This window comes from Saccopteryx bilineata, chromosome 1 (assembly GCF_036850765.1).
Source record: "Saccopteryx bilineata isolate mSacBil1 chromosome 1, mSacBil1_pri_phased_curated, whole genome shotgun sequence".
In the NCBI taxonomy this organism is placed as follows: Eukaryota; Metazoa; Chordata; class Mammalia; order Chiroptera; family Emballonuridae; genus Saccopteryx; species Saccopteryx bilineata.
The window spans coordinates 402,504,987-402,523,801 of NC_089490.1; the positions used below are offsets into that span (position 1 = coordinate 402,504,987).

At 48.9% G+C, this 18,815-nt stretch overlaps 2 protein-coding genes and 1 long non-coding RNA gene across 10 annotated transcripts in view; 2 read left to right on the forward strand and 1 right to left on the reverse strand.

Annotated features, from left to right (window-relative positions):
* LRP5 (LDL receptor related protein 5) overlaps window positions 1–753 on the forward strand; it is a 114,409-nt gene extending 113,656 nt beyond the window's left edge. The window contains exon 23 of the mRNA XM_066252255.1: window positions 11–753. Within this exon, the coding sequence (XP_066108352.1) occupies window positions 11–272 (262 nt within the window). The 3' untranslated portion in view covers window positions 273–753. The remainder of the gene's footprint in view (window positions 1–10) is intronic.
* On the reverse strand, window positions 329–6,121 carry LOC136319023 (uncharacterized). Of its 3 annotated transcripts, none has more exons than XR_010728152.1 (3): window positions 5,907–6,121; window positions 5,298–5,552; window positions 329–723 (listed from the first exon to the last, which is right to left on the reverse strand). It is a non-coding gene; the product is annotated as an uncharacterized lncRNA (long non-coding RNA). The 3 variants fall into 3 exon arrangements; XR_010728151.1 differs by having other exon boundaries at window positions 5,847–5,922; XR_010728150.1 differs by lacking the exon at window positions 5,907–6,121 and having other exon boundaries at window positions 5,298–5,900.
* Window positions 6,122–6,365: 244 nt separating this feature from the next.
* Window positions 6,366–18,815, forward strand: part of PPP6R3 (protein phosphatase 6 regulatory subunit 3) — a 138,923-nt gene continuing 126,473 nt past the window's right edge. For all 6 annotated transcript variants that reach the window (XM_066252256.1, XM_066252257.1, XM_066252258.1 and 3 more), the window contains exon 1: window positions 6,366–6,478. The gene's annotated coding sequence lies outside the window, so the exon portion shown is untranslated. The remainder of the gene's footprint in view (window positions 6,479–18,815) is intronic.

Genomic DNA, 18,815 nt, shown 5'->3' on the forward strand with positions numbered 1-18,815 from the left:
TCCTTTCCAGGCCCTACATCATCCGGGGTGTGGCACCCCCGACCACACCTTGCAGCACAGACGTGTGTGACAGCGACTACAGCGCCAGCCGGTGGAAGGCCAGCAAGTACTACCTGGACTTGAACTCGGACTCAGACCCCTACCCGCCCCCACCCACGCCCCACAGCCAGTACCTGTCCGCAGAGGACAGCTGCCCACCGTCGCCCGCCACCGAGAGGAGCTACTTCCACCTCTTCCCGCCACCGCCCTCCCCCTGCACGGACTCCTCCTGACCTTGGCCGGGCCGCCCTGGCCTCTCTGCGCCCCTGTAAATAGTTTTAAATATGAACAAAGAAAAAAATATATTTTATGATTTAAAAAAATAAATATAGTTGGGGATTTTTAAAAACATGAGAAATGTGAACAGTGTTGGGTGGGCAGGGCTGGGAAACTTTGTACAGTGGAGAAAATATTTATAAACTTAAATTTTTTTTTTAAAACATCACTGCCATTCTTTCGTGCCATGTGTGCGTTGGAGTTGAGGGTCCCCATGGCGTGACCTCTGACCTCTGGTCCTCCCCGAGACGGTGGTCGGGTTGTGCGTCTGTCCTCCTGGGCAAGGGCGCCTGTCCCTCAGGCTCCCAGCGAAGGGCAGAGGCCTGCGGGCAGGGCCAGCGTCCCGGGCACCTGGCTCGCGCAATCGTGGAGGGCCCCGTGCGTGACTTTGTCTCTGCTGTTGCCATCCTGAAATCATAAATAATTTTTGAGAAAGAAGCCTTGCGTTTTAATTTTGAGTAGGTTTTGCAGACTAAAGTTCTGTGCTTTGGCTGTTCTGGCCAATCTCTGCCGCTGTCTGACCTCTGTGTGTGCCAGCCCAGGCTGCTGTGCTCATCAAGATAGTGTCATCCGTGTGGGCACAGTGCATAGGGCTGCCAGGCCACCCTCGCCCCAGGGGCCGGAGCCCCCAGCCCACCCTGGCCCCTGCTGCCCGCCTGCTCACTGGGGTGGTAATGGAGGAGACTGGTAGATAAGGCCTTGGCCTTCCCCAGGGGGCCCCAATCTGTGGAAGGAGTCAGAGAAGTTAGCAAGTAACGGTGTGTTGTGACAAAGCTGGATTGTTCTCCTGGGGCCAGGCAGGGACAGCCACCTGCAGAGGGGAGGGAGGAAGCCAGGAAGGGCCTGACCCTAATTGGAGCATCTGAGGGGGAGTTGCAGAACCCCCATGTGGTGCTGGGTGCACATTGCACTGGAGGGTCAAAGCAGAGATCTGGGCAGAGGGCCTCTAACAGGACCTAAACCACTGGACCCCCCCCCCAGGGCTGACAGGTGACAGCTGAGCAAGGGGAGCCTACCAGCTGCCGGACAGCCTCCAGCATGGGCGTGCCCAGAACACACCGAGTCCTTCGCCCTGGCACTGAGGAGGTGGGAAGGTAGTGGCCCCTAGGACTCCAACACTGCTTGGCCAGGGGACATAGCTGGGAAACTCAAGGCACAAGCCTGCTGGGCCCAGTCCCTGGGACAGACCCTCAGGAGTTAGCTCCCCTGCCTCCCGATGGCTGATGCTCCCGCTGTTGCGACCAAGAGCAGACGCGAGGGACCGGGCAACGTGCCACCAGTGCAAAGCAGCAGGGAGCCCGGGAAGCCAGCGCTGAGCTCCTCCCACCCAGGGCTGCCCGGGCCCCCTGGGGCTCTCAAGGCCCCTTTGCAGACAGGAGGGGACAGATCTGCATCTGGGAAGGCCAGCTGGCCACATTTGTTAAGGAAGTTGCCGTCACCCGCCCCTTGGACTCTTGGAATGCTTCCAGGAGATAATGCCTGTGGAGATGCCTCACCCAGTCTGCCTGGCAAGTAGCAGGTCCTTGGTAAATGGGCACTGGGACCTGTTGAGGCTCAGAGGTGACACACCTGCTCAACGTCACACTGCTAAGGACCAGCAGAGCTAGATGGTGCACCTGGAGTCTCAGCCCAAGGTGGGGGCTTGCTGCCCCACACAGCTGCCATGGGGTGGCGGGGGCTCCCAACACTCAGGACTCCTGCTGTTGTAGGGTGGGCCGTGTACAGAGGTACTAATTAAAGCGCCAGTCTCAGCCCGGGCGGCCGTGCAGGGAGCGGAGGGCACTTCTGACTCAGCAGCTGTAGTGTATGGGTCTCCTAGGAGACCCGGCCTGCACTCACGCATCAGGGCTTCCCGGGGGCACACCTGCTCCACTTTCCTCCCCAGACACCCATTCAGCCTGCTAGGGTCTGCCAGGGATCAGGCAAGGGGTGGACGAAGAGTGGCTTGGGCTGCTGATGCCTGGTGGCTGGTGTGGGCTAGGGGGAGGGTTGAGTCACCCTCTGCAGCCCCTCACCCACCCCAGCAAGACCCCTGATAGAGTCACTGCATGGCTAAAGGTGCCACCTCGTGGCCAGAGGTCACTCCCCTGGACGCTTTCTTGCCATGTGGTCAGCTAGCGGGAGTGAGGGACAACCCACTGACCTTCTATGTGACAAGTAAATATGTCAGCCTTAGTAAGCACCATTGTATGCAGAGCCCTATACTTAAGTCACATGGTGGGGGACCCAGACTTTGTCAGATGTCCTCCCTTGAAGACACTCCAAATCCTGTGATGGAGGCAGACAGTTTCTAAAGCCGTGGGGGCACCTGGGGCCCATCACATTCAGATGGGAAGGCTTCCTGGAGGAGGTGATGTTTGCGCTGAATCTTAAATGAGAGATTGAAGTTAACCGGCTTATTTCATTTAAACTTCATAAGAGCCCAGCTAGGCAGATGGTAGCCTCAATCTGTAGTTGAGGAAGCCAACAGTCGGGGGGAGAAGTAAAGCCAGAAGTTTTTTCCATTCCTTTGTTTAATCATTCACTTCTTTATCCAATAAACATTACTAACTGACCACTGGGTGGTACTCGTGGCCAAAACGGCTTCTACCTTCCCTCCAACACCGCCGCTGCGACCCCCGTGACTCGACCCCCATGACTCCCAGGTCTGTCATCCGTCACCCAGCCTTGCGTGGTTTCCCTCGTGTAATGAGAGGGCCTCCTGGACCCCATCAGAGGAGAGCCGCTGCTCGGCTTAGCCCTCCCCCAGGCCCGCTCCAGGCTGGTGGTGGGAGCGCCTCCCTGCCCGGGGCCAGCAGCCTCTGGGGTCTATGGCTGTCCTGGGTGGCTGGAAGAATCCATGTGGCCCGATCTTGGGCATGTCCGCTGCCAGGCAGGACGGTGGGGAGCCAGGAAGTGAGGGTTATGGAAGGTTCTGCCCCAGACAGAACTGGGTGGTTGGGAAATTGTGTGGGGCTGGGATCCCACTTGGACTCCGCAGGGTACCTTCTTGAAAGCCACTTGGCCAGCTCCTCACAGCTGTGAGACCCTTCGTTAGTCCTGTTCCTGCTGGCTCCTCCCTGGAGGTGCTTGCCCAGGTTCCCACGCCTCTGTGTCTCTCGCTCTCTCCACCCAAACGCTCTCTCCACCCAAACACTCTCTTCTCTTCTTTCCCATAAGCTTAATGGTGCCTTAATGGTTAGCAACACCCCAGCTGTTCCCCTTTCCACCACCACTTGGGGTGGGAAGGGAAATAGATCCTCCCTAACCCACATCTGGGAAGTGAATCTTAATGCAAGGGGGAAAAAAAGGAAAAGAAACAAGAGTCAAATTTCCGTGTTAAAATGGGTCTCCTCCTTGCATCCCATGAAAGTTCCCTACCTGGTCCCTTTCACTCCAGCCCCAACAGGTTGTGACCCGACCCAGCACCAGCCCAGGCCCCTCTGGAGCAGGGCCTTCCCCCTGGTGGCCCCACACCAGCCCTTAGATCAGAACCGAGTCCTGGTGACATTACAAAAGGAAAGCCAATAGGATGTCTCTGTCCTCAAGATGAGCTTATTCAACTTAAAAACTTTTTCTTGACCCTGTGGTGCTAATCTTCCCTGAGTATACGTATATGTATGTACAACTGTCCTTCCTTTTAGGATATCATGGTTATAATAAATGGTATTTTATAAAAATCATTCCTTGATAAGAATTAAAATTTGGTAGATCTGTGTTCCCAAAATTAAGGAGTAAATAGCTGGGTCATGGGCACATGGGCATTCATTGGATGTTTCTCTTGACTTGAGTATGCATGAAATTATCTAATTTTTAAAAAGTCTAGATAGGTTGAAAACTTACACATTAAAAATTAAATCACAAAAGGATTAGGGAGAAAAACGGGAAAGGTGGTGATCTGTGAAATTTAGAAATTCTACAACGGTCTGAGGCCAAAGCAAAGCTTCAAAGTCACTTTCCTTCTTAAAGCCCCAAGGCCCTCCGGTGATCAGCTGAACTCAGATGGCTCCTCCTCCAGGAAGTTCTCCTGGTTTTAACCCCTTGGATTATGTCAGGACAGTGATTTTCAACTGGTGTGCCACAAGAAATATTTTAAAATATGCAATACTTGACTATTTAGTCAGGGGCACTGATCTCTTTTCCCTTAGATTGTCACATTAAAAAAGGAAATGACAACACAACTATAGCTGTCTGGTGTGAATGAACCAAAATTGTATGTATTTTTATTTTTTGTCAGATTGGCAAAAAATACATATTTTGGCGTGTCGCAGGATTTTAGTAATTAGATTATGTGTGCCATGAGATGAAAAAGGTTGAAAATGACTGGGTTAGGAATTAAAATAATTGGAGACTTTTGGGGCCTACTTTGGTTGGGCAAGGTACTGCATTATTTCATTTAATTACAGTGCACATGGCCCAGTGACCCACCTTAGAGGCTTAGAATGTCGGAGCCTGAAGCAGGTACCGGCAAGTGCTTTGATGACGAACAAGAAGTCGGTGGGTAGCTGGGCTCTCCCCAGGCGCCCAGGAGGGCGGGTCCCAGCCCTGGCTGCCCACTGCTGCCCACGCCCAGCCTCCCTCTCAGGCACCAACCCTTGTCCCGGTGTCCCCTGTAGCCTCCCCCCATGCTCCTAGGTCCAGGGCTACTCTGGCTCCAAACTGTCCTCTCTATAAAGCATGACCGGTCCTGAACATGCCCTCTCTACCCCCAATCTCTTTCCCACCCTCATTCACTCTCTGAGCATAAACCCCAAGTTCCTTCTTGTGTCCTCCAGGCCCTGCACCATCACCACCCTCGCCACCTCCTTGCCCAGCCATGCCCCTCTCAGACCAGGACACACCCACGCCTGCCTCCCTGGTGCTCCAAAGCCCTACGTGGGGGCTTCTAGTCTTTTCCCTAGTATCTGGATCCAGGAGCCTGCCGCTCTGTCCTCCCTGTCCCTGGGTTGAAATGACACCTGCTCAGTCAGGACCCCCACCACTTTGCGGACTGTTTTACTTACCACTACTCGGTGTTCCCCAGGTGGTGTCTGACGTCCCCTACTGCGCGTGCGCCGCGCAAGGGGCGGGCTGGGTACAGCCGGGCTCACTTCACAGGGCCGCCCAGACGCAGGGCACCTGCGGCCCGCGCCTCCCCCGCACCGTGCTCACACTTGCGGGTGCGTGATGGATGCTGCGTGTGCTGAACTCCCGCTCGGTGTCCCAGGGCGCTCACCTTGCCGCCTGCCCTTCCCAGCCCCGCCACCAACGGTCGCTCTCTTGTAACGTTAGGAACAGGAAGGTTATTAGTAAGTGCACAAGGTGGGATCAAGGTGGGCCTCCAAAAGTGACATCCTGCCCTACACGCTTCTCTTCTCAATAGGTGGTGAGCATGTATGTAGTTAAGGGTACCTGGTCCCTTACCTTGGCCCCACTTCTAACAGCCACTTTTCTCTCCTGAAGTGACCACAATGGGTATGTCATCTCCTCCCAACCCCCGCTTTATAAAATTCAGCTGTGGAGAATGCGGGTGTCGATCCCGCTACTTCCCACATGCTAAGCGAGCGCTCTACCATTTGAGCTAATTCCCCAGATTGTAGTGGGTTCCGCCGTAGATAGATATTGTGACTCACGTCATCACCGGTTTCCCCTTGAACTTCGACCCGCTCGTCTCGCTACCGCATTGGTTATCTAGCAGCTCCTAATTCCACGGCCATGATTGGTTTGGCTCAATTGAGCATTAAAAAAACGATTGGCTATTGGATTGGTGGTCCGACACGTCTGTCAAGGGGAGGCCCTGCTGTTGCTATGGCCTTTGGGGGTGGGGGGAGCCCAGCCAGGTTTCTCCTGGTTTCTGATTTGTTTCTCCAGACTCCGGGGTCCTAGAGGTTCCGGATCCGTCAAGTCCATGGGAAAAAGAATGCTCTCCTCGCGCTTGACTGACGGGGCCTGAAAGCCAATTGGAGCGGGTGCTAAGGAACCGCTGGGCACCCCAATAGACTGCAGGGGGCGGGGGAGAAAGGCCAATGAGCGTGGAGGTGGGGGCGGGGTCAGGACCGCCATTGGTTGCGAGGCGGCCGGAGGGAGGGAGGGGAGAACTCAAGGCCTGCTTGATACGTCCGCCATTTTGGGCGCTTCGCTGATGGTGTCGGTGAGCGCCTTTCCCGCCTGAGCGCGACTAGCGGCAGGTCGCGGGCACCTCCAGGTAATGAAGGCGGAGGGGGGCGGCGGCGCGGGCGGCGGCGCGGGGGGCGCTCGGGGTAAGCGGCGCGCGGTGGGGTCCCCCCGCCCCGGCCTCGGCGGCGCAAGGAGGAAGCGTCCCGGCCCCCTCCCCTCCCCCCCGGAATTCGCCGCTCGGCGGCCGGGGAGGCGCGGCGCCCAGGCTCCCCGAGTCGTCTCCGCCCGCGCCTGTCAGCCGCCCGCCCGTCCGCCCGTCGCGGGCCGCGGGGCGAGGACGCGGGCCCGGCGGCGAACTTGGCGCCCGCGTCGCGGTCCGCGGCCTTGCGCGGCGGGCGGGCGCGCCCCTCACCCGGCCGGGCCCCCTCTGCTCTGCTCCGCTCCGCGTCGCGCCGCTCCGAGCGCCCCGCGCGCGGGTCCCGGAGAACTTCTCTCGGCGCGGCCCCCGGAGCGTCACCTGGGGGGGCCGCGCCGGCCGCGGACTCGCCGAGACCATTGTTGGACCCGGCTCTCCGGGACGCTTTTCTGTGGGTGTCTGACCGCGCGCCGCTGACTCTCTGGGAAACGGGAGAACTCAGCTCGGAGGATTGAAATGGCCTTCCAAGCGGTTTTTTGTGTTTCTTTTTTTGTTTGTTTGTTTTGTCTTATAAACTCCGGGGTTGTGACTCGAACGGAGACCTGGTCCCGGATGCCTCCCTGGCGAATATGAGCGAGGGGGGTGGTCCTTCTGGCTTCTGGAAGCACCTCCCTCTTAAAGAGGCCCGTTCGCTGTGGACGTGCAGGGCTTTCCCTCCCGGACACCCCGCTCGCCCCGATCGCGACGTGAACTTCGGGGGTGGGTTCGCGGAATGCCTCCCTGGTCGCGTCGCTGTGCCCTGACGTTTCCCCCTCGGAGCTTCACGTCATTCCGCACCCCATCCCCCCGCGCTTCCCATTTTCTCCTTTGCCCCCCCCCCCCTCCAGCATTGTTGATGTTTTGCTTTCCTGGGAGGGGCTCTTGGTAGTGTCTCCTTTCAGCCTAGCAGCGTTTGCTAACGTGGGTATCATCCCACTCTGCAAATGTGCGTTTTACTCCTTTACTCCGATTTTGTCCTCAAGGTCATGTGGCAGGGTAAGGCCGCAGGTGGGAAAGGGACTCCAGGTTTCCAGCCACTCGGCTGTCTGCCCCACCAAGTTGGTGGTGGTGTTTGAGCTGTCTTCGCTCCGCGAGTGCTGCCTCGAATCCAGTCTTGGTTGCACCTGCTCTGTCAGCTTTGTGACCTTGGGCAAGTTACTTAACCTCTCTGCTTCTCTGTAAGTGTGAGAATGATAGTGGTGTCTACCAAATAAGTTTGTTGGGAGTAAGTGAGTTCATGTATGTAAAGCAGTTAGAAAGGGTGCCTAGAGTGTAGAATCAGCTTAGTAATGAGTGGCTATTATTAACTTAAGTTTGATTCTTTTCAAATGTTCGTTTTTATTAGTAAGTCAGGTGAGGATAATATTAAGTCCTGCCTCTTGGTGAATGTCTTTTAAGAAGGCTGTGTTTTATTTTGAAGAGTCAGCTGGATTGAGAAAAGGAAGTGGAAATATTTTCAGTCTTTTCAGGATAAGGGTGAAGATTCATTGAATTAAGTAAACACTTCCTGGAGTACTATTAGTGGTGGTGCCTCAATATTTTGTTTAGAAAGTGGTTAAATAACCCACCAGGAGCTCAAGTTGGATTCTGTTCCTCTGACTTTTGGGTACAGCAGTTGGCCCCAAGTCATTAACTCACGAGTTTTCCAGTGTCCTCATGGGTGGTTATTCAGATTTGAAAGGTTACTGTGCGCCCTGGCCTGATAGCTCGATTGGTTAGAGCAGTGGTCCCCAACCTTTTTTGGGCCATGGACCGGTTTAATGTCAGAAAATATTTTCACGGATGGGCCTTTAGAGTGGGACGGATAAATGTATCACGTGACTGAGACAAGCGTCAAGAGTGAGTCTTAGCCGGATATAACAGAGGGAATCTGGTCATTTAAAAAAATAAAACATCGTTCAGACTTAAATATAAATAAAACGGAAATAATGTAAGTTATTTATTCTTTCTCCTGGGGGTTGGGGACCACTGGGTTAGAGCATCGTCCTGAAGCTTCAGTCCACAGTCAGGGTACATACAGGAACAGATTGGCGTTCCTCTCTCTCCCCCTCTCCCTGCCTCTCTCTTCGCTAAAATCAATAAATAAAAATTTTTTGAAAAAGGAAAGGTTACTTGTGTATTGAGATCTACTTTAGTGCAGATAGTTTGGGAAATAACTGTTGTCCTGGATAGATGCTCTGAAAGCTGTTTAGCATTTCAGTGTGTCTGGCAGGGAGTCTAGAATTAATCTAACAAAACGCCATCCACTCAGTCACACATATACTCATAGTCTTTTCATTCCTGACCCTGTTCTTCTCCCTAGTACTTGAAACCATGCCCGCCCTTCCCTTGGCATGACTTGCTTGGGACCTGGCTTGTACTGGGGAAGTGTTATTTTGATAGACTCAGTCGTAAGTAGAGATGAGCATCTTGCTGGTGTAACTTACTCAAGAACAGGAAGAAGATTGTTTGGGATTAGAAAACTAGCTTTTGTATAAAGTATGGCAAAACAACAACAAAAAGGACTTGCTAGTTTCAGTTAACTATTTGAGAATTTGAGAGTCAAACCATAGCTGGACATAAGATGAATACATGAAGTCCCTGAATTACAAACATCCGACTTAAACCTACAACTTGTCCTTGTGAATGGAGCGCCATAAGGGCTATTGGTAATCAATTGCAGTTGGGCATCGGTAAAAAGGATACAGTTATTTGACTCCTTTGGCAAAGAACTAACCAGTGTGCTAGAGCAGCCAGTGACAGCATTTAGGGAAGAAAACAGGAACCTAGAAACTCCAGAACAGAAAAAGTTTTCTACAGAACAGTTAGCTGATGCCTTTCGTCTCCTTGAAGCAGGAATGGTGAAGTTAGAGGAGCAACTACAAAGAAGCAAAATACAGAGAAGTTCATCAGAAATTTTTTTTTTTTTTTTACAGGGACAGAGAGTCAGATAGAAGGATAGATAGGGACAGACAGACAGGAACGGAGAGAGATGGGAAGCATTAATCATTAGTTTTTCGTTGCGACACCGTAGTTGTTCATTGATTGCTTTCTCATATGTGCCTTGACCGCGGGCCTTCAGCAGACCATATAACTCCTTGCTCAAGCCAGCGACCTTGGGTCCAAGCTGGTGAGCTTTGCTCAAGCCAGATGAGCCCGCGCTTAAGCTGGCAATCCCGGGGTCTCGAACCTGGGTCCTTCCGTATCCCAGTCCGATGCTCTATCCACTGCACCACCACCTGGTTAGGCTCTGCAAACCTCTTGTTGCTTGCTTCAAGAGATGGACTCCAGCAGCAGAATCAAACCCTGACTCTAGCTAGCACCCTCCCACTTTCTCCAACAAGTCTGTCATCTTATGCATCATCCAAGATTATTTAAGTTTGTATTTGAAAATGTTTAGGTATTTATATGCACAGAAAGGAAAAAGTACTATGTTAAGACAAATATATGTCTAAGTTGCATTTAATAGGTAAATATATCTGTTCCAACTTTCTTACAAAGTCAACTGAAGAATGAACCTACAAATTGTATCTCGTTTGTAACCCCTTGCCTGTAGTAATAAAATTAAGCCTCTATGGAGTGAAGTTTGCTTACCTTATTTGAGTTTTTGTATTGATTTAGTACAAAGGCAATGTGCTTATTGCAGCTAAAACAGTACCTCTTAAAACAGTATCTGTGGTGTTTAGTTTGTTTCTTTGATAAACTTGTACTTGCAGTTTTATACTTTGGATAGTTGAGAGGCAGCCTGAGTATATATGGTCTAAAGTTTTACCATGTTTACATTATCCTTAGGAACAGTAAATTATAGCAACAGTGAAGCTCTTCTAATCCTCTGCACAACTAAAACTTAGCATTGAGTTTATTTCATAAAAAGCATAGGAAGCTGTGATTTGGTCCTACTCACATAGTCGAGCCCCAGTGTGGGCTGAGTTGTGGTAGCTACTTTTGTTAGGTGAGATGGACTGAAAAATAGGCCTGGCCTCTGGGCTTTAAGCAACTTTCTTATTTTTTTTTCCCCCTTAACAGAACCTTGTATAATTGATTTTTAAAATTTATTCTACATGAGTGCTTCTCAACTAGGGGAGGATTTTGTCCCCAAAGAAACATTTGGCAGTGTCTGGAGATATTTTTACTGTTGGAGTGGGCAATGTGCTACTGGCTTCTAGAGGATAGAGATCAGAGATACTAAATATTCTGTAATGCACAGGACAGCATCTCTCCTTACACACACACACACACACAGTAGTGTGGAGGTTGAGAAGCCCTGCCCTAGATAGGGGCTAGACTGGCCTGTGTTAGGATCATTTGGAAGATGACCATGGAGGATGGATCCCACTTCTGGAAATCTGTGATGAGCTTGATGGTATATTTTTTAAAATTTCCCAGGTAATACTGAAAAGCAGCAAGGTTTTGGAACTGTTGTGCTATACTAAAAAATTTAGGGACTACTTGTGGGTCAAGGAATCCTGTGGTCTGTCTTTGTTGTAACTAGAATCTACCTTGGAGGTTACATAGTAGTGGGGGAGGTGGTGTACGGGTGCTATTTTCAGGTGCCTGAAGACAACTTCAAAAGAAATTTTTGATGAATTGATTTCATAAAATAATTTAGAGAGAAAATACCATATTGTGCTGAAACCACTTAGGATTGTTTGTGCATATGCTAACTAACTTTCAACTGCTGTGATTACCGAGGTTTGTATCTTTGCCCTCATCTGGTTCATCATCTGCCACTTCTGTTTTTAGATGCCAGTATCCTCCTCATCTTTTTTCTTATTCCCAGAGAGTTAACCTTGGGTCAGTTTGCCAGTTCTGCCCTCTGAGTGTGAGACGGGCATACTCGATGCTTAATCTTTCACACAGTGACCCTTGCCTACTAGTAAAGGAGGCTCCTCTGTGCCCTGTACTCTGACCCAAATGGGTCACAGGAGGTTCAGTAGAGGAAGGGCAGAGATCCTTTTCTCACACACACGTAAAGTTTAGATGATCTAGTTCAGGGGTCAGGAACCTATGGCTTGTGAGCCAGATGTGGCTCTTTTGATAACTGCATCTGGCTCGCAGACAAATCTTTAATAATAAAAAAAAATGTTAAAAATATAAAACAGGCCCTGGCCGGTTGGCTCAGTGGTAGAGCGTCGGCCTGCATGCAGGAGTCCCGGGTTCGATTCCCCGCCAGGGCACACAGGAGAAGTGCCCATCTGCTTCTCCACCCCTCCCCCTCTCCTTCCTCTCTGTCTCTCTCTTCCACTCCTGTAGCCAAGGCTCCATTGGAGCAAAGTTGGCCCGGGCGCTGAGGATGGCTCTGTGGCCTCTGCCTCAGGTGCTAGAATGGCTCTGGTTGCAACAGAGCGACGCCCTAGATGGGCAGAGCATTGCCTCCCGGTGGGCATGCCAGGTGGATCCCAGTCAGGCACATGCGGGAGTCTGTCTGACCGCCTCCCCGTTTCCAACTTCAGGGGAAAAAAAAAAAATATATATATATATATATATATATATATATATATATATATATATATATATAAAACATTCTCATGTATTACAATCCATTCATTTACTACTGCTCATGTTCATGGTTGCGGGTGGCTGGAGCCAATCACAGCTGTTCCCCGGGACAACACCAAATTTTTATTGGATAATGCCTAAAGTACACGAGTCGTTGTGAGGTCAGGAAGTAAACTTCTCTCCCCTTTTTTTTTTTTTAAAAGACTAATCAATTTTCAGAGAGAAAGAGAGAAAGAGGGAGGAGCAGGAAGTATCAACTCCCATATGTGCCTTGACCAGGCAAGCCCAGGGTTTCAAACCGGCGACCTCAGCACTCCAGGTCAACGTTCTATCCACTGCGCCACCAGAGGTGAGACTAAACTTCTCTCCTTTTAATTAAATAGTCAGCTAGCTAATAGCAGAAACCCTTTTTTATTTTTTTATTTTATTCATTTTTAGAGAGAGGAGAGAGAAAGGGATAGAGAGGAGAGAGAGACAGAGAGAGAGAGAAGGGGAGAGGAGCTGGAAGCATCAACTCCCATATATGCCTTGACCAGGCAAACCCAGAGTTTTGAACCGGCGACCTCAGCATTTCCAGGTCGACGCTTTATCCACTGCGCCACCACAGGTCAGTAGCAGAAACCCTTTTGACGAAGACGATGGCTAAAAGAAAAAAAGATGAGTATCGTACTTTTCAGCAGAAATGGACAGAGGAATTCGCCTTTGTGGAGAGAGCAGGTTCTACAGTGTGTCTAATATGCAATGATAAAATTGCATCCATGAAACGGTCAAATGTAAAGCGGCACTTCAACACACGCCATACTACATTTGCATCGAAATATCCAGCAGGGGACAGCAGGAAGAAAGCATGTCAAGAGCTATTGTGCAGAGTGCAAGCTAGTCAGCAGCAACTCCGTGTTTGGACCCAACAAGGTGACTGGAATTCGGCTAGCTTTGCTGATGCTTTAGCAATTATGAGAAGCGGAAAGACATTTACAGATGGGGAGTATGCCAAAACATTCATGCTTGATGTCACCAATGAACTTTTTGACGACTTTTCGGATAAAGACAAGATAATCAAATGAATAAAAGACATACCTCTGTTGGCAAGAACTGTTCACGATTGTACCATCATGATGGCAAATCAAATTGAGGCAACACAAGTGAAGGACATAAATGCAGCACCATTCTTTTCTCTCGCTTTGGATGAGTCAGCAGACATAAGCCATTTATCCCAGTTCAGCGTAATTGCAAGGTATGCTGTCTGTGACACACTATGTGGAAAGTCTTGCTGTTTTGCCTATGAAAGAGACAACAAGAGGGGAGGATTTATTCCAGTCTTTCACTGAGTTCGCTAAAGAAAAAAATCTACCGATGGATAAACTTATTTCAGTGTGTACTGATGGTGCTCCGTGCATGGTGGGGAAAACAGGATTTGTAGCGCTTCTTTGTAAACATGAAAAGAAACCCATCCTGCTTGACCAGGCAGTGGCGCAATGGATAGAGTGTTGGACTGGGATGCTGAGGACCCAGGTTCGAGACCCCGAGGTTGCCAGCTTGAGCACGGGCTTATCTGGCTTGAGCAAAGCTCATCAGCTTAGACCCAACGTTGCTGGCTCAAGCAAGGGGTTAGTCTGCTGAAGGCCCACGGTCAAGGCACATATGAGAAAGCAATCAATGGACAACTAAAGTGTCACAACGAAAACTGATGATTGATGCTTCTGATCTCTCTCTCAGTTCCTGTCTGTCTGTCCCTATCTATCCCTCTCTCTGACTCTCTGTCTCTGTAAAAAAAAAAACCCATCCTAAGTTTTCACTGCATCCTACATCAGGGGGCACTTTGTGCTCAGATGTGTGGCGAGCAGCTTGGTGAGGTGATGTCGTTGGTCTGTTGGGTGGTCAACTTTATTGTTGCCCAAGCTTTAAATGATTGCCAGTTTAAAACACTGCTGGATGAAGTTGGGAATAATTATCCTGGTCTGCTTCTGCATAGCAATGTGCTTTAGTTGTCAAGAGGGAAGGTGCTCAGCCATTTTGCGGCTTGTCTGAGTGAAATTCAGACTTTTCTTGAAATGAAAAACGTCGAGCATCCAGAGTTAGCTAACACTGAGTGGCTCCTGAAGTTCTACTATCTCGTGGACATGACTGAACATCTGAACCAGCTCAATGTGAAAATGCAAGGCGTTGGAAATACAGTCTTATCCCTTCAACAAGCTGTGTTTGCATTTGAAAACAAGCCGGAACTCTTTATTGATAACATTGAAACAGGTCATTTACTACACTTTGAAAAACTGGGAGAGTTTAAAGATGCATGCACAGCAAGTGACCCTGCTCAACATCTTGATCTCTAGCAGCTAGAGGGCTTCACATCTAATCTCCTGCAGTCATTCAAAGCGCGCTTTGGAGAATTTCGTGAGCGCACTCGTCTTTTCAAGTTCATCACTCATCCACACGAGTGTGCAGTGGACAGCGCCGATCTGAGTTACATCACCGGTGTTTCCATCAGAAATTTTGAGCTATAAGCTGCTGACCTGAAGGCCTCAGACATGTGGGTGAATAAGTTCAAGTCACTGAATGAAGATTTGGAAAGACTTGCATGACAGCAAGCAGAGTTGGCGAGCAAACACAAGTGGGAGAAATGAAAAAACTTCAACCCGCAGACCACCTGATTGTCAAAACTTGGAATGCGCTTCCCGTTACATACCACACATTGCAGCGTGTGAGTATTGCTGTACTGACTATGTTTGGCTCTACGTATGCATGTGAGCAGTCTTTCTCACATCTGAAGAACGTTAAGATCAACCTATGATCACGTTTAACGGATGGAAGTCTCAACGCCTGCATGAAGCTTAACCTCAGCACGTATCAACCCGACTACAAAGCCATCAGCAAACCATGCAGCACCAGAAGTCGCATTAATGGTAAGAAGTACTTTATTCATCATTGGTTAGCAACAGCATAACAACGTTATTAAAAAGAATTCAGAGACTTATTGTACTTTCAAAGTGTTGGTCTTACATAAAATGCACACATTTACTTGTATTTAGTGTTAAACATATCGTATGGTTCTCACAGAATTACATTTTAAATTGTGGCGTTCAGCCTGACCAGGCGGTGGTGCAGTGGATGGAGCGTTGGATTGGGATGCAGAGGACCCAGGTTCAAAACCCCAAGGTCGCCAGCTTGAGCGCGGGCTCATCTGGTTTGAGCAGAAGCCCACCAACTTGGACCCAAGGTCGCTGGCTCCAGCAAGGGGTTACTTGGTCTGCTGAAGGCCGGCGGTCAAGGCACATATGAGAAAGCAATCAATGAACAACTAAGGTGTTGCAACGCGCAATGAAAAACTAATGATTGATGCTTCTCATCTCTCTCCGTTCCTGTCTGTCTGTCCCTGTCTATCCGTCTCTTTGACTCACTCTCTGTCTCTGTAAAAAATAAATAAATAGCTTGACCTGTGGTGGCGCAGTGGATAAAGCGTCAACCTGGAAACACTGAGGTCGCCGGTTCAAAACCCTGGCTTGCCTGGTCAAGGCACATATGGGAGTTGATGCTTCCTGCTCCTCCCCCTTCTCTCTCTCTCTCTCTCTCTCTCTCTCTCTCTCTCTCCTCTCTCCTCTCTAAAATAAAAATAAATAAATAAATAAATAAATAAATAAAATTTAAAAAAAGTTGTGGCGTTCATGGCTCTCTCAGCCAAAAAGGTTCCCGACCCCTGATCTAGTTTATTGAGTGGAAGAATGTTAGTATCTATAAAAACTACAAATTTCTAGCAACTGAATGTTAATATCTAGACACACACAGAGAACATCATTCAGGCACTTTCCCCCCTAGAATTCGGTTTATGACCATAGTTGAGACTGATAAGCAACCCCTCCCCTCATCTACTTCTTCTAATCTTCATTTATTTGATCAGCAGATATATTGAGTCCTTTACTCTGCTAGGAGCTGTATTAGGAATTCACTCTTGAACAGGTGCTTAAGGATGTGCAGTAGAGGGAGAGGGAGCGATTACAAAAGTGGTCCAGTTTTGGCTGGGAGACCAGATAACAAAGCTTGTTAAATGGTATGTGGTTGAAGTAAATCGCCTCTTAGTAAGAGGCCCTCAAGGCCTCAGAGGAAAGAGTGAGTATGTTTGTGGGTTGGGTGGTTGAGATTGCCAGAAGTCTTTTGCTAGAGAATAAAGTAGTTATACCTTTGTTTCTCCTGTGTATGAAATGGTTATGTTGACTTGTGTCCTTGGTTTGGTGTGTCTTAAAAAGCATTGCCATTTTTCCCATGGAGGTGATGCTGTTTTGTAACGATAAAAAGGGTTCATCTATAATGTCTTTCGCTACATTGATGTTGGTTTGTGAGTTATTCAAGCTTGAAACACTAGCTAGTTCCATACTGATCAGGGTTTGATATAGGTTCACGCTAAACATCTTGAGCATCATCGAAATCGATGGTGTGTCCAGTGGGAATGGGTTGTTTCCTGCTGCAGTCGGGATCTAGGTTGACTGCGAGATTTGTTTTGGTGGCCGTTTGACTTTGGCTTAGATTTCGTTGACATGGGACCCCTTTTCTTCCTCTCTCCCTCCCCCTTCATCTTTCTTTACTGGGAGAGGGGAGGTACGTGTTACTAGCTGCATCAATACCTGATATATTTATTTGGTTTTCGGATGATGAACTGACACCTGGATACCAGGTTGAGTGGCTAGATGGTAAAGAAGCAAGTAAAGGGGATCCTGGCGGTGCTTAAAAGGCTTCTCAGGACGTTTTCCTGTCTCAGACTTGGCAAAGATCTGGTGTACGCTGAGGAGAGGCGGCTTACTGCTTGTCATGAGCAGCTGGTTCCTGTTTTGTAAGTATTAATGAAGACTGCACAGTTGACTGTGAATTTATATAATAAAGTTTGATAGGTTATGAACATCTTTTTACTGATATGAGGAGGCTCTGGTTTTGTACTTAACAACTCTGTAGAAAACTAGGGTATTATTAGTTGCAAAATTTCTTACAGTGGGAAAATATATACTGACTTGGGATGGTTCATGTGCCCCAGAGGTCGACTGCCATGAATTGTAGTGACCTATATGAAAGATGAGTGTAAGATTGTATTTTGGAACATTAAGAGAACTAAAAAGGCTGCAGAAAAAATAAAAATTAAAAGGTACAGAAATAAGAATGTGATTGAATGTTGAGTCTGACTTGGAGAAAGCTGTGCAGATTGCTAGTTGGGAGCCTTAATTCTCTGTACCTGTGTCTACCTGAACACCAGTGCTAGTGTGAGAGAGGCACTTTGATGAGAAAGGAAGCAGTTTGCCTGAGAACACGTGGCACTCAGAGGCCTTTATCATCAAGGGGAGTAAGGCAGCTGTGTTACATTACCCACTAAGCCACGCTTCATGGGTTCTAGTAGTTATAGACATTGGCTGGATCTTGCTGAAATCTAGACTTTCAGTCCCCAGATGGGGGCAGTGGTGAAGGGAACATTGACAGGTTTCAACTCAGTTGGCTGTTTGGGGCTTCCTTTTCTGAGAATCATGGTTTTGGAGCTGGAACAAACCTTAGAGACCGTTGACTCTTAGAGAAAAATTGAGGCTATGCTGGAGAGTGGACCTGCAGGCGATAGAACTGAGCAATCTCAGGTCCTGGGCGATTCCTTAGGGTTTTGCTGGCTCCACTAGACCAGTGGTCCCCAACCTTTTTTGGGCCACGGACCGGTTTAATGTCAAAATATTTTCACGGACTGGCCTTTTGGATGGGGTGGATAAATGTATCACGTGACCGAGACAAGTGTCAAGAGTGAGTCTTAGACGGATGTAACAGAGGGAATCTGGTCAATTTTTAAAAATAAAACATTGTTCAGACTTAAATATAAATAAAACGGAAATAATGTAAGTTATTTATTCTTTCTCTGCGGACCGGTACCGGTCCATGGCCTGGGGGTTGGGGACCACTGCACTAGACCACAATCCTAAGTGTCATTTGTTTCAAGAGTGACATCACAGGTAGGTCTCACTGAGAGTTAAGAACAAAGGGATAATTTGTTAAATTATTTCTTTTTGGTGGTACTACATCTCAGATTTTGTAGTGGATGAAGAGATAGTGTCTTCTGGCTTTTTCTGTTGATGTCAAAACACAGGATTTCTGTTGCTTCTGGACCATGAGTAGTTCTCATCTATATCTATTGCTGAGTAAGACCCTTCCCTTTGTGATTAAATAGTACTTTGAATGACCCCCCCCTTCCTTTCCATTGTGGACCTCTTGTTTTTGCTTTATTGGAGTGAATTAAAAAACTATGCATTTGACACCTATAATAAGCTTAATATTTTAAACTAAGAGAGTCTTCACAGATTAGTACCTGTTCTCTGTCCCCAATTCCAGGTATAGAGATCAAGAGTGCTCAGGGTCTGGCCTGGCCTGTGGTGGCACAGTGGATAGAGGGTTGACCTGGGACACTGAGGACCCAGGTTTGAAACCTTGAGGTCACTGGCTTGAGCATAGGCTCATCTAACTTGAGTGCAGGCTCCCCAGCTTGAGCTTGGGGTTGTTGGCTTGAACCCAAGGTCATTGGCATGAGCAAAGGGTCACTGGCTCAGCTGAAGGTCCTCTCCCATCCAGGCACAGTACTTCTAAAACTCAACACCAGGAAGGTAAATAATCCAATTAAAAATGGGCAAAGAAGCCCTGGCCGGTTGGCTCAGCGGTAGAGTGTCGGCCTGGCGTGTGGGGGACCCGGGTTCGATTCCCGGCCAGGGTACATACGAGAAGCGCCCATTTGCTTCTCCACCCCCCCCCCTTCCTTCCTCTCTGT